The 19873-nt window shown below is 41.5% G+C and overlaps 1 protein-coding gene across 1 annotated transcript in view; it reads right to left on the bottom strand.

Moving 5' to 3' along the window:
• Positions 1-19873, bottom strand: part of FGD6 (FYVE, RhoGEF and PH domain containing 6) — a 151587-nt gene that overhangs the window by 72861 nt on the left and 58853 nt on the right. The window contains exons 4-5 of the mRNA XM_003929577.4: positions 8492-8559; positions 8377-8407 (exon numbers count right to left, since the gene is read on the bottom strand). Of these exons, the coding sequence (XP_003929626.3) occupies positions 8377-8407; positions 8492-8559 (99 nt within the window). The remainder of the gene's footprint in view (positions 1-8376; positions 8408-8491; positions 8560-19873) is intronic.

Below are 19873 nucleotides of genomic sequence, written 5' to 3'. Positions count from 1 at the left end.
TTTAAGAGTCCCATTGTCCACTTTCAGTCATCATTTTCCAACAACTGGAGCATTCTAAGTGAGGCATGTGGAGAGAAGAACGTGTTGTGGGTCTCCCTCTGTTGTCCAGAATGGAGCACAGTGGCCCAATCTTGGCTCACTGCAACTTCCTGAATAACTGGGATTATACGTACGTGCCACCATGCCAGGCTCATTTTTGTTATTTTTTGTAGAGATGAGGTTTCACCATGTTGCCCAGGCTGGTCTCGAACTTCTGAGCTCAAGCAATCCTCCCACCAGGGCCTCCCAAAGTGCTGTGATTATAGGCATGAACCACCATGCCTAGCAGACACATGCTTGCTAGTCAGAACCCTGGGATACAAGCCCTTGCTCCTTATTTACTGTGTTTCTTTGGGCCAGACTGATTTTCCTCATCTGCTAAATGAGTATAATAGTTATGAGGCTTAAATTAGATACTGCACATAAAGCTTTTATTTGCAATGCATTTGGCACACAGAATCAATGAAACATTTTAACTCCGGACCTGAAATTCTCCCCTCCCTCTAGCCAATCTCTCAATAAATACACCAGGGTTTATACACTTCTCACAAATAAGAATTTTTCCCTTCACATATTATTTTTCATCTACTGTTCTCTAGACTATCTATACCATGTTTTAATACAGGTCACTATCACCACACCCTAACACGCCAGAGGACTTGGAAAGGGTGGGGTAGGAGATAAGTATTTGCCTGGATTTCATTGTCCCCTAAGGGTGGGTCTCAAGGTACAAGTAAAACAGATTGCAATCTGTTCCACAGTCCTGAGGATCCAATAACTAAGATTTGTTCCTTCTCAGAAACAGCTGTTTTAATTAAAATCTGAAAGCAAAGTTTGGATAAATGACTAATAGGCCTTATCTTCCTTTACCTTTATTTCCAACCACTTTCCTTTCAGGGATTTACTGGGTAAATGAAATCAACAAAAAAAGATGCTGTTCTTTCCAAAGATCCTTTCAACACCTGCCCCTAACATACATATATATATTAACCATGAGGTTTTTTTTTTTTTAAATACTCTGGACAACAAAAAAACACAGATAACAAGTATATGAAAGGATTCTTTTCCTAAACTATGGCAATTTTGAAGAAGTCCAATCCTCTTATGCTTATCAATGCTAAAAAAAAAAAAAAAAAAAAAAAAAACCTTCACTTAGGACTCAGTACCTGCCACTAAGTTTATTGATCCAACAGTCACATTAGCCCAAAGGAGCCAACTACTCACACCAGTAACTAAAGGACTAACTTGTATAGCTAATTAGTATCATATAAAATAAGAATATTTAATTCTCATAGTATTATAAGCTCCAATCCAAAAAGCCACACAGAACATCTCCAGAAACCAAACGGATACCAGCCAAATTTCACTTCCCAACAGCTTGCTTCAATCAGCACTCACATCTACTAAGAAAAAATAGAGCCACTTAACACTCGAAAATCATTAGATTGTCTGCTATTGGGGAAGGCTACAGAATACATTTACACGTCATGAATAATGTATTCAAAGCAGAACGGTTAAACATTCTCTGTAATATCTTTTTGCTTTTGTTTTGACCAGTGCAGTGATTAATATAATTTGGATGCAAGAGGTCCTTGCTCAGCAAAGCAATAACCACCACCCTTTCTTCTGGTGGAGTAAGTGATGACTATATTTGTCTCCTGGCAGCAGGATAACTTTTGTTTCCCAGTTGGAAGGTATTTCCTCCGCCATGACAGTGACAGTAGATGTTAGTTAAGGACCCGGTTTGACACAGCTTTTGCCAGACCCTGCATTCCATATGTCTGCCACCATTGCCAAAAAGGAAACTTGTTTATTTAAGACACATTTAACGGACAGCCTCCAAATCCAAACTGAGCTGACCAGTGAGATGGCTGCCTCTAAATGGACGCCCTTGTCACACACCAGGCAAAACTTTGCTTTTCCCAGTACTACTGGATGTGTTTAGGCAGCTCAGAATGAACTGATGGCCCATGATATCGTCTTTTAAATTATAAGTAGTATGTCAGAATAAAATAGAAATTTAATAATTAAAATAGCAAAAGTACACTTAATAAAGAGTATAAGAATTTAGAATACATATGCATGAAACCTAGAGTGTTCTTTTTTTTTTTTTGAGACAGAGTTTTGCTCTTGTTGCCTAGGCTGGAGTGCAATGGCACGGTATCGGCTCACTGCAACCTCCATGTCCCAGGTTCAAGCAATTCTCCTTCCTCAGCCTCCAGGTAGCTGGAATTACAGGCATGTGCCACCATGCCTGGCTAATTTTGTATTTTTAGTAAAGACAAGGTTTCTCCATGTTGATCAGGCTGGTCTCAAACTCCCAACCTCAGGTGATCCGCCTGCCTTGGCCTCCCAAAGTGCTGCGATTACAGGCTCTTGCCACTATGCCTGGCCTACTTTTTTTTTTTTTGAGATGAAGTTTCGCTCTCGTTGCCCAGGCTGGAGTGCAGTGGCGCAATCTCGGCTCACTGCAACCTCTGCTTCCCAGGTTCAAACAATTCTCCTGCCTCGGCTTTCTGAGTAGCTGGGATTACAGGAACCCACCCTCAAACCCGGCTAATTTTTGTATTTTTAGTAGAGATGGGAGTTTCATCATGTTGACCAGCCTGGTCTCAAACTCCTTACCTCAGGTGATCTACCTGCCTCAGCCTCCCAAAATGCTGGGATTACAGGTGTCAGCCACCATGCCCAGACTTATTTACTTATTTATTTATTTATTTTGAGACAGAGTCTTGCTCACTCTGTCATGTCCAGGCTAGAGTGTAGTGGTGAGATCTCAGTTCACTGCAACCTTCTACTCCTGGGTTCAAGCCATTCTCTTGCCTTGGCCTCCCCAGTAGCTGGGATTACAGGTTTATGCGTTTGGCTAATTTTTTGTATTTTTAGTAGAGACAGGGTTTCACCATGTTGGCCAGACTGATTTCAAACTCCTGGCCTCAAGTGATCTGCCTGTCTCAGCCACCCAAAGTGCTGGGATTATAGGCGCAAGCCATTGTGTCTAGCCAGAGAATTAAATATTTAAAGTAAGCACTCCACAAATATTCTGTACTAGTCAGGTTCCTGAATCTTTTCTTAGGTCCATCTGTGCACTTTCTTATAAAATCCAGTTTTAGCAAGAACCTCCCACCCTTGATATTGTTCGGGTTCCTCATCCTCTACCATTGCCCAGGCAATGTATGATGGCCCTGGATGGTCTGTCCTCAGCAAGAATCCTGTTAAGTTGGTTTAGCCAGAATCTCCCTTACTCCTGAAATTTCTTCTTAGTAATTTTCCATCCACTAACTCCCACTTCGCTCTTCCTTGGCTATAAATTCCCACTTGCCCATAATATATTTGGAGGTGAGCCTGATCTCTTTCCACTACTGCAAAATCCCACTGCAGTGGTTCCTATGCCTATTGTTTTTTGTTTTTGAGATGGAGTCTTGCTCTGTTGCCCAGGCTGGAGTGTGGTGCAATCTCGGCTCACTGCAACCCTTGCCTCCTGGGTTCAAGTAATTCTCCTGCCTCAGTCTCCCAAGTAGCTGGGATGACAGGTGTATGCCACCATGCCCGGCTAATTTTTGCATTTTTAGGAGAGACGGTGTTTCATCATGTTGGCCAGACTGGTCTCGAACTCCTGACCTCAAGTGAACCGCCTGCCTTGGCCTCCCACGCCTGGGATTACAGGTGTGAGCCACTGCACCAGGCCTTCTATGTCTATTGTGATAGTCCTGAATAAAGCCTTCTGCATTGTGCTTTAGCAAGTGTCACTGGCCGGGCAGGATGGCTCACACCTGTAATCCCAGCACTTTGGGAGGCCAAGGTGGGTGGATCACCTGAGTTCCGCGTCAGGTGTTTGAGACCAGCCTGACCAACATGGAGACCCCGTCGCTATAAAACAAAAGTGTCATTGAATAACTGGACTCCATTCCTAATTATGGCCTCCATAACCACATGCAGCAGCCCAGGCTGCAGTCTCATTCTCTCACCTCCTGGGCCACCATTCCCTGACAGCTGTGTGCTATGGCCCCAGTGCCAGATGCAACTAATTCACACGGGAACCACACACAGAATCTGTAACTTCTCAGCTCTTCATAAACCTCTACCATTGCCAAAACTGGTGCCACTGGGAGGAGGTGACATCTTTTTTTAATAAAAGGGATGATTACAACATATGTCTGGTTATTTTTCTAAATGTTAACAACCAGGATAATTTGGGAAAGTGTGATGACACTTAAAAGCCAGAGGCAAAGCTATTTTGAAGCAGAAGAATCTAAATTCACCAACACCTCCTTGACGAAATCAGTGAGGATGAAAGACAGCAGAATTAGCCCTTCAAAAGTTAGATCCAGAATTTAACTTTACACACTGGAAAATCTGGGTAATTAAGATATTAAAGTGGGAGGGGAGGAGTTAAGACTGTAAAAATGTTCGTTAGCTATAGAGTTTATTGGCATTCAGTACCTAGACTTCATCCTTACAATAAAACCTACCAAAGATTCTGCATGCCAAATTGAACCACCTACACTGTAGTTTCTGGTCATAATAACCTAATGCTTGTTTAATGTGGAATTTGTAGAGCTAAAAATGGGACTCTGAATTATGAAGCATATGATAATACTATCCTTACTAATTCCCCCAAGCCTACAAGTAAGAATCAGATCAACTTTAAGTTGATCTTTAATTCTTTTGAGATATTAACATACCAGACTTGCCAGCTCGAATCACTTAGGGAAGACCTAAGCAAAAAATCAATGTAAATAAAATCAAGTATGAGCATCTGAGGCAATGAAGCACAAAATAGATGGCCTTCTTCATGGGGTCAGGCTTTTCATCTCCAGCACCAACAAGGAGTATGTGACTTAATTACCAGCTGTCCTGACTGAGCCACCTGACCTCAGGCCATTACTTAACTACTATCATGACACAGTGAATTACAAAGACCAGATGAACATATGAACAGATATGGAGCCCTACAAGGTTCCCTGACCTCACGAAGGATACCAGAAATCGCTTCACTTTAAACAAAAGCAAAGCAGCTGTTGAGGTCAAAGTGCTATGATAAATATGCAGAAATGAGTGTGAAACTATGAAGTAAAAGTAGAGGTGGGAAAGTCCCCACATTAACCATTTGACTTTGTTTTTAAAATGAAAATTTTTCCCAATGAAATTATTCTTCCCTCTTTATATGGAAATCAGTACATATTCATCAGTGGTGCATAATCATCAATGCAAAACTATAGAAAACATAACTGAAAGCAATCTTGTATGTTTAGCTTCCAAACTCCTTTAACTAACAAGTAATCATCATAATATGTCTAAGTGACCATGATCTAGCTTCATTTTTATCTTTAGAAGATGAAAAACCAGTTTCTCTGGTTTCCAGGGCAACTAAAAGAATTCTGAAAGCAAGCTAATACATCCAAAGATACACTATATCCTATACAGCATGGTAGAGATTTCAAGTAATAATTTCAAATCAATTTCTAAAGAACCACTAAGTACAAGGGCTCAGACAGACCAGACTTCAAAGTCTGGTTCTGCTATTATTAAGTAGTGGGTTATTTTTGACAGTTAGCTTACTTCCTTCGTTGAAAAAAAAGAATAATAACATCTACTCGATAGAGTTATGAGGATTAAAATAGGTAATTGATGTAACCTAGCATGCTGCAAAGAACATAGAGAGCACTTAATAGAACACTATTTAATTAAAGGAGATTTGGTTAAGTTAAATGATCAGATGAACATCATTTAAGATCCACAAGTCACCTTCCCTCCCTCTCTCCCGTTGTTGCCAAAAAAGGGATCCACAAGTCCCTGAAGGCTTGGAAAGAGAGCTCTGAAACAGAGGCATCTAAAGAGAAGGAAATACCAAACCGAGGTAGGAAAAACACCTCAGCAGCAAAACAAAGGTGCTCTGAACAATGAACTTCATTCAGTGAAGGGCAGTTCTCACGTGAACTAAGCTGCTCCAGAGTGAAGATTTGGTAGCCATGTCAACAGAAGCTAGAGGAAGATTCTTTATAACTAAAGAAGAAATGCCGAAAGTGGTTCACGAGACTCAAAAGACAGGTTGTATTCAGTAAAACAGAATGAAGTAATTTTAACATCGGAAAAAAACATGAGAACTGAGAACGTTTTCCATTCCATTTACAATGCAGTAAATCTCTTCTATTTAGTAATAAGACATTTGAATGCCCAGGGTAGCCTTGCCTCTGGCTGTATAGGTTTTATTGAGTCTCTAAAATTTTCAAGGGGATATATGTCTCCACCTAAAGAAATCAGTGAAACAAAGATGCTTCATTACTAAGATGATGTAACCAGTCCATCTTTGTCTAAAAACCCCTTCCAAATATTTTTAAAATGCATACTATTTGTACATTTATATAATAATTTTATAGAGATATTTGCTAAGTCTAGTTTCCATCAGAGAGCAAATAAATAATCTAAAATTACTTGTACTTAATTATATTTTAAAAAGAAAAAAAAAAAGAATTTCCAAAGCTAGGGATTTTTTTTCAGGCCCCTATGTTTTTTCTTTCTTTCTTTCTTTTTTTTTTTTTGAGACAGAGTCTTGCTCTGTCACCCAGGCTGGAGTGCAACAGCACTATCTCATCTCACTGCACCCTCTGCCTCACGGGTTCAAGTGATTGTCCTGCCTCAGCCTCCCGAGTAGCTGGGACTACAGGCGCACCACAACACCTGGCTAATTTTTGTATTTTAGTGGAGATAGGTTTTTGTCATGTTGGCCAGGCTGGTTTCGAACTCCTGACCTCATGTGATCTACCCTCTTCAGCCTCCCAAAGTGCTGGGATTACAGTTGTGAGCCACCACACCAGGCCAGGCCCCTAGGGTTCTGGTGGACCAAGTACAGAGCACAGGTAATCATTTAGTGAATATGAATCATCCATAAGTGTAACTCACTTTTCATGTTCATATGTATCCATTCAAAGAAAAGCTGATAATAATGATAGTTTGCCAAGACATAAATGGATGCATATTCAGTGAACCTTTCATTTCTCCACAATTAAGCCTAATTTATGATGTTAATAATTACACCACATAGTCACCACAGCTCCCTTTTTCATTGTTTGATCTATCTTTTCTTTTTGTTTGATGCCTTTCTTACGTCTTAATATCTTGCCTAAATATAACTGAAATAAAGTAACACTAAAAGCACTTCTTTAACTGTCAATGCATAATAAAACTTGTGAAAACTTGCAAGTACAAAGAAGTGCATGAGAAAAATGAACAGGCACTCAGACACATGTCATAAGTTTTTCCTAACAAGTCTGTTCAAGTTGACAATTACAGGCTGGCTGCAGTGGCTCAGACTAGTAATCCCAGCACTTTGGAAGGCTAAGATGGGCTGATTGCTTGAGCCCATGAGTTTGAGATCAGCCAAGGTAACATGTCGAAACCCCAACTCTAGAAAAAATAAAAAATTAGCTGGGTATGGTGGTGAGTGCCTGTACTCCCAGCTACTCAGGAGGCTGAGGTGGGAGGATTCTCTAAGCCCAGGAGGTTGAAAGGCTGCAGTGAGCTGTAATCGTGCCACTGCACTCCAGCCTGGGCAACAGAATGAGACCCTGTCTCAAAAACAAAAAAGCAAACAAAACAAAATCGACCATTTAAAAAAACTGAAAATGGAAGTAAAAGTTAGTTGTAAAAATGTCTGTTTCTGCTGGGCACGATGGCACGTGCCTATAGTCCCAGCTACTTGGGAGGCTGAGGCTGGAGGATTGCTTGAGCCCAAGAGTTCTGGGCTGTTGTGTGCTATGCCAATCAGGTGTCTGCACTAAGTTTGGCATCAATATGGTGACCTACTAGGATCGAGGGACCACCAGGTGGCCTAAGGAGGGGTAAATAGGCCCAAGTCGGAAAAGGAGCAGGTCAAAATTCCCATGCTGATCAGTAGCAGACTGCGCCTGTGAATAGCCACTGCACTCCAGCCTGGGCAACATAGCAAGACCCTATCCCTGTCTCTCAAAAAAAAAAAAATGTCTATTTTCAAGTCTGTTTCTGGAAGCTTATTCAGAGTAGAGAAAAACACTTTTAAACAATGATAATGATATTCTTCATGTATTGCTAATGCAAAACTCTAATAGGAAGTATCTTCAGCAAATGCCTAAGAAAATATATTATCACCTTAAACACTGTTAAAAAGACACAAAGTTTGAAGACTGGACATATAGCTACTAAGACTCTTTCAGAAATCATCTTATCTACATATACATGAAATGTATACATTTTAGAAAATGTCTATCATTAAGTTAATAATGCTGAAAACTTCCAGGGGTAGGGAAAGTACAAAAGGAAATAGTCTTAGGCTTCAAGAAAATATTAGTAGATACTTACAATATGCAAAAGTTTTAACACATCCACAAACCTGTAAAAAACAGCAATGAAAAAAAGTTTTAAATGTGCCAATTGGGGGAAAAACAGTCCTCTGAATTGTAAACTAGATACCTACACTTTCTCTGAGCTCATGATCTCCTTGGCAATATGATGAACTTTACTTTTCATTCCATTTTCTTCATCCTGTGGATAAGAGCACATTTAAAAAGCATGAACTCATGAAAGAATAATGAAGATGAGCTGTGAGCTAGTCAGACACAAATTTTAACCCTGACACTTGTAAGTTTCCTACTAGCACACAGTTCATACTATATTACATTTCAAATGGTAAACATGGAAAATTGGATGAGTGATAACCCATGTCACAGGAGTGGCCGAGAGCAATCAGTAATCTTCACCGTCATTAGCTGGATTTATGAATTGCCCTGAGCAGCTTCAGAACACAACCATCAGAGGTTCAAAATGGAAGTCACAAACCAAAAAGGCTGCAGGGGAAACAGCCCCTTACAGATAGATAGTGGAAGAAGAGTCCTCTGGGTGCATACGAATAATTTAAGAATTAGTGAATATCCAATAGGAATGTAGACAAGAACTTCACCAGAAGTAAAGCTATTTGAACTCACAACTTAAGTATAGTCTGAACAGGGCTCTTCAATCTATAACAAATACAAGTCAACATTACAGCCACAGGCTCTCCGAATTTCCTTAAAATCCCTTTTAGATATGTGCTCGTAGAGTCAAGGCAGTTTTATTCTAAGGAGCTGAAATGAAATTTTTATTTTATTTTATTTTTGAGACAGAGTCTTGCTCTGTCGCCCAGGCTGGAGTACAGTGGCACGATCTCAGCTCACTGCAATCTCTACCTCCCAGGTTCAAGCAATTTTCCTGCCTCAGCCTACTGAGTAGCTGGGACTACAGGTGCATGCTATGACACCTGGCTAATTTTTTGTATTTTTAGTAGAGGGGGGGTTTCACTGTGTTAGCCAGGATGGTCTCGATCTCCTGACCTCGTGATCCACCCACATTTGCCTCCCAAAGTGCTGAGATTACAGGCATAAGCCACCACACCGGACCATGAAATTCTTTCATTACGGACTGCTTTGTATAAAAATTAAATGCCCTAGCGGGAACAAAAAATATGTGCATGTTTAACAAAATAATAATAAAGATGACTCAAAAAAAAGGTCTCAATATTTAGGTAAATTTGTTGCTGTTGTTTTCAATAAAATATTGAGAGCTGGATTTAGTTCCAGAGAAGTCAGAGAAGAGGAGAGGAGCTTCTCTCCATTTATGTTCTAGTTCAAAATCAGAACACGACAGTTCCACAGTAAAGAGCAAAAAGAGCAAGGAACAAGCAAGTATAAATTTAGGTATTACACCTAAGATGAAAATGATGACTACTGACATTAAAAGGAAAATGCTTAAATGTTTCTTTGAAGAAACATCAGACCTGGTTTTAGAAACAGGTTTCTTTGCATTCTTTTTTTTTTTTTTTTTTTTGGTGCCATGACTCGAATTTCTTTGCATTCTCGGTAGCACTGGCAACACCGGAACACAGTTATTTTGTGCTGACCAGGGTGCAGCTGAACAAAGCAATGACATGATTAGCATTAAAAATGACCATGACAGGCCAGGTGCAGTGGCTCATGCCTGTAATCCCAGCACTTTGGGAGGCTGAGGCAGGCAGATCATGAGGTCAGGAGTTTGAGACCAGCCTGGCCAATATGGTGAAACCCCATCTCTAATAAAGATACAAAATTAGCTGGGTATAGTGGTGCATGCCTGTAATTCCAGCCGCTCAGGAGGCTCAGGCAGGAGAATCACTTGAACATGGGAGATGGAGGATTCACTGAGATGAGATTGGCCCACTGCACTTCAGTCTGAGTGACAGAGCGAGACTCTTTCTCAAAAAACAAATAAATTAAATTAAATAAATAAAAAATGACTGACAATCCAGTAGTCATTCATTAATGAAATGCCGCAGGAAAAAAATAATGGTAGCAACTTCTCTCTAAAAGTAGTCTTCTTTTTAAAATTGTAATCATGGATCATCGTAGCACATCTGCTTCCCAGAGACTCACTGTGATGGATCACATGACTATTTTAGTTCTCGATTTGGGAATTTTTTTTTTCTTTTTTAAATTTCCAAATACAACATTGAGGAGGAAAAAAATGCTTTCGAGTGCTTCCAGAATTTCAGTGCCACAACCAAGGTATAAAAACAGATCCAGGTTTAGCCAGATGCGGTGGCTCACGCCTGTGATTCTAGTACTTTGGGAGGCCGAAACAGGCAGATCATGAGGTCAGCAGATCGAGGCAGAGGCAGGCGGATCACAATGTCAGCAGACAGAGACCATCCTGGTTAAACAGTGAGACCTTGTCTCTACTAAAACCACAAAAAATTAGCCAGGCATGGTGGCACATGCCTGTAGTTCCAGCTACTTGGGAGGCTGAGGGAGGAGAATAACTTGAACCTGGGAGGTGGAGGTTGCAATTAGCCGAGATCACATCACTGCACTCCAGCCTGGGGGACAGAGCAAGACTCCATCTCAAAAAAAAAAAAAAAAAAAAAAAAATGGATGCAGGTTTCACAATGAATGTAACCCTTCTGAAAATTAATTTTAGTAATTTTTTAAAGCATGACTGTATATGTTCCATACATAAACTGAAACCTTTTTATGCACTTACTTAAAGCATGGGTGATGTTCCAGTGAATAAACAGGAAGAGAATTCCTCAAGGTTTTATAGCATTTTAGAATTTAGATTTTTTTAAAACTGTAATTAGGCTGGGTATGGTGGCTCACACCTGTAATCCCAGCACTCTGGGAGGTCGAGGGAGGTGGATCACCTGAGGTCAGGAGTTCGAGGCCCGCCTGACTAAAATGGTGAAACCCCATCTCTACTAAAAATACAAAAATTAGCTGGGCATGGTAGCACATGCCTGTAGTCTTAGCCACTAGGGAGGCTGAGGCAGGAGAATCGCTTGAAAACAGGAGGCAGAGGTTGCAGTGAGCCGAGATGGCACCACTGCACTTCGGCTTGGGCAAGAAGAGTGAACAGTGTCTCAAAACAAAACAAAATAAACAAAACAAAAACAAAAAACTGCAGTTACTTCTATGCTCATAAGAAGTCAGAAAACTACAGGGAAAAATTTTATTTTTGCACTCATTCTTTTTACTATATTGACAACCATTAGAATCATAAATAATACTCGGTCATTAGAGTCAATGAAGTCAAACACAGGGACTATATAAAGTGAGAGCTGGACCAAGAGCACAGTCCCAAAGAACCTCCACTTAAAATACACATTTGTCAAGGCTCAAAGTCGACTATTAGCACAGTTGGGAAAAGAATCCAGATTTCCCAATATCTAATCTACAAATAATTGTATTACACTTTGAATCTCAACATCTGCCTATAATCTCAGCATATCCTCACGAATAATCACTGCTAAACAATACCCACACATCCACTCTCCCACCAAGACTGAGCTAATCTAAACATTCTGAAATATTTGCTTTAAATCTTTCTTCACTTTCTTTTTTTTTTTGAGATGGAGTCTCGCTTTGTTGCCAGGCTGGAGTGCAGTGGCACGATGTTGGCTCACTGCAACCTCCGCCTCCCAGTTTCAAGTGATTCATTCTCCTGCCTCAGACTCCTGAGTAGCTGGGATTACAGACACACACCACCATACCCAGCTAATTTTTGTATTTTTAGTAGAGACAAGGTTTCATCATGTTGGCCAGGATGGTCTCAATCTCCTGACCTTGTGATCCACCCGTCTCGATCTCTCAAATTGCTGGGATTACAGGCGTGAGCCACTGCGCCCAGACTTAACATAGGTTCTTGAATGATGGAGACTAATAGGTTTTGCTCAACTACATTCAATCACCTTTTTTTTTTTTTTGAGACAAAGTCTGGCTCTTGTTGCCCAGGCTGGAGTGCAGTGGTGTGATCTCTGCTCACTACAACCTCCACCTCCCAGGTTCAAGTTATTCTTCTGCCTCAGCTTCCTGAGTAACTAGGACTACATGCACATGCCACCACACCCAGCTAATTTTTGTACTTTCAGTAGAGATGGGGTTTCACCATGTTGGCCAAGATGGTCTCGATCTTCTGACCTCATGATCCACCTGTCTCGGCCTCCCAAAGTGCTGAGATTACAGGTGTGAGCCATCACTCCTGGCCATACATTCACTCACCTTTTAAACTACACATAGCTATATTCCTCAGGAAGACTGTAGTCTTAAGCACAGTCTGACCTTGACCTGGCAGACCACGTATCAGGCACTAAATAATCATGATTATATAAGGGTCTACACACACACACACGCACACACACATACACACACACACACACACACACACGGATAATTGTTATTTTGAAAAAATATTTTAACAAGTCCAAACTTTTCTATCACAATGGGGTTCTCCATATAATCTGTAGATAGAAAGTTTAATGGTTATAAAATTCAGTCTATAAATTTTAAATTAGGGATGAGCTTGGCATGGTGGCTCATGTCTGTAACCCCAGCACTTTGAGAGGCCAAGGTGAGAGGACGGCTTGAGCCCAGAATTTGAGACCAGTCTGGGAAACATAGCGAGACTGTGTCACTAGTAAAAAAAAAAACAAAATGAAAAACTAATAATAAACAAAATTAAAATTACAAATGCACTAAAAATGAGAAAAACAGAAACTGAAACCATTTAGGGAACTGAAGCCCTGACTCCTTCATTTCCAAAGAATGCAATGTCCCTTAAAGGACAAGAGAGGATCTCATCAGTACCTTTAAAGAAACGCAGGGACACTATAGGTATGGAAGCATGTGATTACTAGTGTCAGCTAAAATGTGTAGCAGCTCTACACAAACATTTCAAGTAGGTGTTAATGTATTTTTGGCATCTACTCTTGTTCCCTCTGCTCTTTTTAGCACTCTGCTTTTGTTTAGGTCTCTACTCTGTACCTATTTTTTCTCTCCTTCTCAGAACCTTGCTCTACCAGGACCTGCATTACACAGGCTTGTGTAGAAAAGGCTACTCCATACAAAAAATTACTAAAAATGTGAAAACTCTAAAACTTCTAGAAGAAACCTTTTTTTTTTTTTTTTTTGAGACAGAGCTTCACTCTTGTTACCCAGGTTGGAGTGCAATGGCGCGATCTCGGCTCACCGCAACCTCTGCCTCCTGGGTTCAGGCAATTCTCCTGCCTCAGCCTCCTGAGTAGCTGGGATTACAGGCACACGCCACCATGCCCAGCTAATGTTTTGTATTTTTAGTAGAGACGGGGTTTCACCATGTTGACCAGGATGGGCTCGATCTCTTGACCTCGTGATCCATCCGCCTCGGCCTCCCAAAGTGCTGGGATTACAGGTTTGAGCCACAGTGCCCCGCCAGAAACCATTTTTAAAAAATCCTCATGACCTTGAATTAGGCAGAGTTATTAGATACAACACCAAAAACATAACTGATAAAAGAAAAAAATTGATAAATGGAATGTCATAAATTGTTTATGCTTCAAAAGACATCAAGAAGATAAAAAGATAAGCCATAGACTGGAGAAAATATTTGCAAATCGTGATTCTGAGGAAGAACTAGTAGCCAGAATACATTAAGAACTGCGATAGGGCTGGGAGTGGTGGCTCATGCCGGTAATCTCAGTATTTTGGGAGGCCAAGGCAGGCAGATCCAGACCTGGAGTTCGAGACGTGGACAACAGGACAAAACCCCATTTCTACAAACAATACAAAAATTAGCTGGGCATGGTGGTACACACCTGTAGTCCCAGTTACTCAGGAGGTTGAGGAAAGAGGATGACTGAACCCGGGAGGTTGAGGTTTTGGTAAGCCATGATCACACCACTGCACTCCAGCTTCAGCAGCATAGTGAGACCATCTTTACAAAATAAAACAAACAAAAAACAATTAGCCAGGCATGATGACACATACCTGTAGTCCCAGATACCTGGGAGGCAGAGGTTAGAGGATCACTCGAGCCCAGGAGTTCGAGGCCTATTATAGTGAGCTATGATCACAACATTACACTCTAGTTTGGACAACAGAGAGAGAACCTGTCTCTTAAAAAACCCCACAAAACTCTGATAACTCAGTACAACTCAAACAAAAGGGCAGAGTGCAGTGGCTCACACCTGTAACCCTAGTACTTTGGGACGCCGAGGTGGGAGGATCACTTCGGCACAGGAGTTCGAGACCAGCCTGGGTAACAAAGCAAGATTTCATTTCTATTAATAAAAAAAAAAATTTTTAAGAGAAAATGATATGAATATGTGAATAAACATTTCACCAAAGAAGATATAATGGCCAATAAGTACAAAAAAAGTTGTTCAACCTAATTAGTTATTTGGGAAACGAAAATTAAAACCACAATGATATACTTCACATCCACACAATGGCTGTAATAAAAAAAATCAGTGCTATCCAAATATCACATAGAAAAAAAAAATCAGAAAATACCAAGTGTTGGTGAGGATGTGGAGCAACTGGAACCTTTATATATTGTTGGTGGGCATGGTAGCCCTTACTCATCTACTGTGATCAGCATGAGAAACGAAAAATAACTTGGAGCAATCTCAGCTATGTGACGTAGGCAAAATTTATCAGGGCCAGAGAAACATGAGTATGAGATTTCAGCAATGTCCTAGCCCCTATGCCCAGATGCAACTGTTTAGAGGCATTTTTATTCTTGACCAGCTGCCTCCACGAATAGTCTCCACGTTCCTGGAATTTGTGATACAAAGAACAATGTAAAGTCAATCAAATAGCTTATTCTATTTTAATATAAATTATTAATAAATGGCTTAGGAATTGTCTCTTCTTTTCCTTTAAAAAACCTACTTGAGGCCAGGCGTGGTGGCTCATGCCTGTAATCCAAGCACTTTGGAGGCCAAGGCAGGCGGATCACCTGAGGTTGGGAGTTCAAGACCAGCCTGACCAACGTGGTGAAACCCTGTCTTAAAAAACAAACAAACAAAAAAAAAACCCACTTGAGAGCAGGTGCTGTGGCTCACGCCTATAATCCCAGCACTTTGGGAGGCCAAGGCAGGCAGCTCACCTGAGGTAGGAAGTTTAAGACAAGTCTGACCAACATGGAGAAACCCCGTCTCTACTAAAAATACAAAATTAGCTGGGCGTGATGGCGCGTGCCTGTAATCCCAGCTACTAGGGAGGCTGAGGCAGGAGAATCAGTTGAATCCAGGAGGCAGACGTTGCACTGAGCCGAGATCCCACCATTGCACTCCAGCCTGGGCAACAAAAGTGAGGCTCCTCTCAAAAGCAAACACAAAACCCCACTTGTTGACCAGGCACGTAGACTCACGCCCGAAATCCCAGCACTTTGCGAGGCTGAAGCAGGTGGATCACCTGAGGTCAGGAGTTCAAGACCAGCCTGGCCAATGTGGTGAAATCCCTTCTCTACTAAAAACATAAAATTAGCTGAGCATGGTGGCGAGTTCCTGTAATCCCAGCTACTTCAGGAGGCTGAGGCAGAAGAATTGCTTGAACCCAGGAGGCGGAGGCTGCAGTAAGCTGAGACTGCACCATTGCACTCTGGCCTGGGTGACAAGAGTGAGACTCTGTCTCAAAAAAAAACAAAAACAAAAGTAAAAACACAAAAAAACCCACTTGTGGCCAGGCATGGTGACTCACGCCTGTAATCTCAGCACTTTTGGCCAAGACTGGTGGGTAACTTGAGGTCAGGGGTTCAGAACCAGCCTGATCAACGTGGTGAAAACCTGTCTCTACCCAAAATACAAAAATTAGCTGGGCATGGTGGCCCACATCTGTAATCCTAGCTACTCAGGAGGCTGATACAGAAGAATTGCCTAAACCCAGGAGATGGAGGTTACAGTGAGCCAAGATTGTACCACCGCACTCCAGCCTGGGTGACAGAGTGAAACTCCACCTCAAAAACAAAAACAAAAAAACCCACTTGTGGCTGGGTCAGGTGGCTCACAGCTGTAATCCCAGTACTTTGGAAGGACAAGGCGGATTGATCACTTAAGTTCAGGAATTTTGAGACCAGCCTGGACAACATGATAAAACCTGGTCTCCACTAAAAATACAAAAATTAGCTAGGCATGGTAGCAAGTGCCTGTAATACCAGTTAGGGAGGCTAAGGCAGGAGAAATCTCTAGAATCCGGGAGGCAGAGGTTGCAGTGAGCCGAGATTGCTGCATTGCACTCCAGCCTGGGCAACAGAGCCAGACTCTTGTCTCAAAAACAAAACAAAACAAAACAAGACAAAACCTCCACAACAGAGCAAGAGACTCTTATCTCAAAAACAAAACAAAACAAAACAAAACAAGACAAAACCTGTAACTGCTGCTAACAGGAATCTTGAATCTATGCTCCAGGCTTGCAGTCCTCAAGTTTCGACCAAATAAACTCTTTACTTATACTAACTTCGCCTCATTTTTTTACCATTAAGTTGACAGGGTTTTCTGCTGTCTGCTAATGTCATTGAGCACAGAATGATTTTTTTTTTTTTTTTTGAGATGGAATTTCACTCTTGTTACCCAGGCTGGAGTGCAATGGTGCGATCTTGGCTCACTGCAACCTCCGCCTCCTGGATTCAGGCAATTCTCCTGCCTCAGCCTCCTGAGTAGCTGGGATTACAGGCATAAGCCATCATGCCCAGCTAATTTTTTGTATTTTTAGTAGAGATGGGAGTTTCACCATGTTGGCCAGGATGGTCTCAATCTCTTGACCTTGTGATCCACCCGCCTCGGCCTCCCAAAGTGCTGGGATTACAGGCTTGAGCCACCGCACCCGGCCTTGAGCACAGAATTTATATTCTCCTTGTTATTCTGAGATCATTTTCAAGAGGAAGAAGTCAGTACTCCTTCATTTTAAAATCTGAAGTCAGTAACTGCCTTTTCACAATTTGATAGCAAATTAGTAAAACAGTTCTACTGTCAGCCCATTCACTGCTCTACATATAAATTTGAAAACATTAATGATCATTAGAACCATCAGGCATATCTTAAATTTCAGATTCCCAGGTACTGTCTTAGAAATTCTGATTGTATAGGTCTCAAATGGAGCGCTAAAAGTAGGTGTTAGAAGAGGGAATTACACAGGGCACTATGGCTCACACCTGTAAACCCACGTGGCATTTTGGGAGGCAGGAGGATCACTTGACGCCAGGAATTCAAGACCAGCATGGGCAACATAGTGAGACCTCAAAAATACAACAACAACAACCAAAAATAGCCAGGCATGGTGGCACGTGCCTGTAGTTCCTTAATCACTTGAGAAGCTGAGGTGGGAGGATCACATGAGCCCATCAGTTCAAGACTGCAGGGAACTAAGATAAATAAGAATAGCCCCCCTTGGCCTGGTGTGGTGGCTCACACCTGCAATCTCAGCACTTTGGGAAGGTGAGACGGGTGGATCACTTGAGACCAGGAGTTCAAGACCAGCCTGGCCAACATGGTGAAACCCTATCTCTCCTGAAGATACAAAAACTAGCCGGGCGTGGTGGTGCACACATGTAATCCCAGGTACTTGGGAGGCTAAGTCATGAGAATCACTTAAATCCGAGAGGCAGAGGTTGCAGTGAGTCAAGATCGTGCCACTGTACTTTCCAGCCTAGGTAACAGAGTGAAACTCTTATCTAAAAAGAAGGAAGGGAGGGAGGAACGGAGGGAGGGAGGGAGGGAAAGAAGAAAGGAAAAGAAAGAAAAGGAAGGAAGGGAGGGAGGAAGGGAGGGAAGGAAGGGAGGGGAGAGCGAGCCAGCCTTCAAGAAGTGAACAAGGGGCCAGGTGCGGTGGCTCAAGCCTGTAATCCCAGCACTTTGGGAGGCCGAGGTGGGTGGATCACGAGGTCAAGAGGATTGAGACCATCCTGGTCAACATGGTGAAACCCCGTCTCTACTAAAAATACAAAAAATTAGCTGGGCATGGTGGTGCGTGCCTATAATCCCAGCTACTCAGGAGGCTGAGGCAGGAGAATTGCCTGAACCCAGGAGGCGGAGGTTGCGGTGAGCCGAGATCGAGCCATTGCACTCCAGCCTGGGTAACAAGAGCAAAACTCCGTCTCAAAAAAAAAAAAAAAAAAAAAAAAAAGAAGTGAACGAGGGAAACAAATCAAACATACAAATAACTATATATAAGCACAACTATGAAAAGTGGTGCCACCTTGTAGGAGAGAAAGACCATAATCAGACAGAGGTATGTCAATCAGGAAAGGCTTCGTAAAGAATAAAGCATTTGATGACTCCAAATCACTGTTTAAATACAGTCCATCAGTCCATCAACTACTCCCATACTAGCTACTGCAGATATCAACCCATCAATACCAGAAACCTGGACTCTTCTTTTTCGTCCCTACAGTCACCTTTCATTATTACAACTGAGTCAAGTCCTGTCAACGTGTCCTGAAGATTTCTTAAAAGCTTAAATGATCCTTTCCTCTCCTTTGATGTTGCCTCCTCAAATCTTGCCTTCACTATTACAGCAACTAAGAGGTCTCTTTAGCTCTGTGTTTACCCAACTGTAAACCCTTTTGTACACTGCCACTAGAATATTTCTAAAATGCAAATATAATCAGGTTAGTTCTCAGGCTAAATGTTAGCAGCTCCCTATCACAGATGGGTAAAGAAGATCCAAGTTTCCTTTGCCAAGTGTATTAGGCATTTCACAATGTGTCCACTCATCTTCACCAGCCTCCTCTCTCCTCCTCCACACTGTGTATTCTCTACCCCACCACGCTGCAACTCCAGTCGTGCTCTGCCCTTCTGTGTGTCCCTTTGCGCATAAACCTTTCCTTCTGCCTTGACTTCTTTCACCATCACTTCTCCTCCCTGAAGAGTTCTGTCTCTCATATTCCAATCATCCTTTAAGACAATACTCCAACTTTCTTTTAATGAAGGCTGCCTTGATATTCTTTCCCTCCCACTATCAAAGGACAGGATAACTTCCTGGTTCATGTAATGCTTACAGGACTTAACCTAGGAGACTGTGTTTACTTGCTGAAATGTCTGAATTCCCTCTAGTCTCTGATCTATTCACACTGTACCCTTCTGCACATAGCACGCTGCTTGGTCCACTGTGCAATTAATATTCATGAGTAAGCAAATGTGTACAAGGGTGGCTGCCACTTTCTCAGAATCTATGATAGAGCACACTGCTTTTGAAGATTTGCTGTATAACATGAAAATGTAAACTAAAGTGAACTAAAAGCTTTCATCACATAAAAATAGAAGGTTGGACCAGATGATTAAGGTCTTTTCCAATTCTAAGGTTCTAGGAGTCTATATATTCCATTGTCCATATTACCTTCTAAACCAGGATAGCTACAGAACTAAAGAGGTATAAAAATTATTAGAAATAAGTCAATGAATTGCAATCATTTTCAAAGTAGATAGAAAGTTAAATATAAATTAAAGAAATATATATAAAGCTCTATATTATCTCCAACTTGTAAGAACAATGACTGATTCTGACCCAAGTCAAACAATGATAGAAAAACACACAACCCA

Source organism: Saimiri boliviensis, chromosome 7, assembly GCF_048565385.1.
Source record: "Saimiri boliviensis isolate mSaiBol1 chromosome 7, mSaiBol1.pri, whole genome shotgun sequence".
In the NCBI taxonomy this organism is placed as follows: domain Eukaryota; kingdom Metazoa; phylum Chordata; class Mammalia; order Primates; family Cebidae; genus Saimiri; species Saimiri boliviensis.
This window is presented reverse-complemented; position numbering and strand designations above follow the sequence as displayed.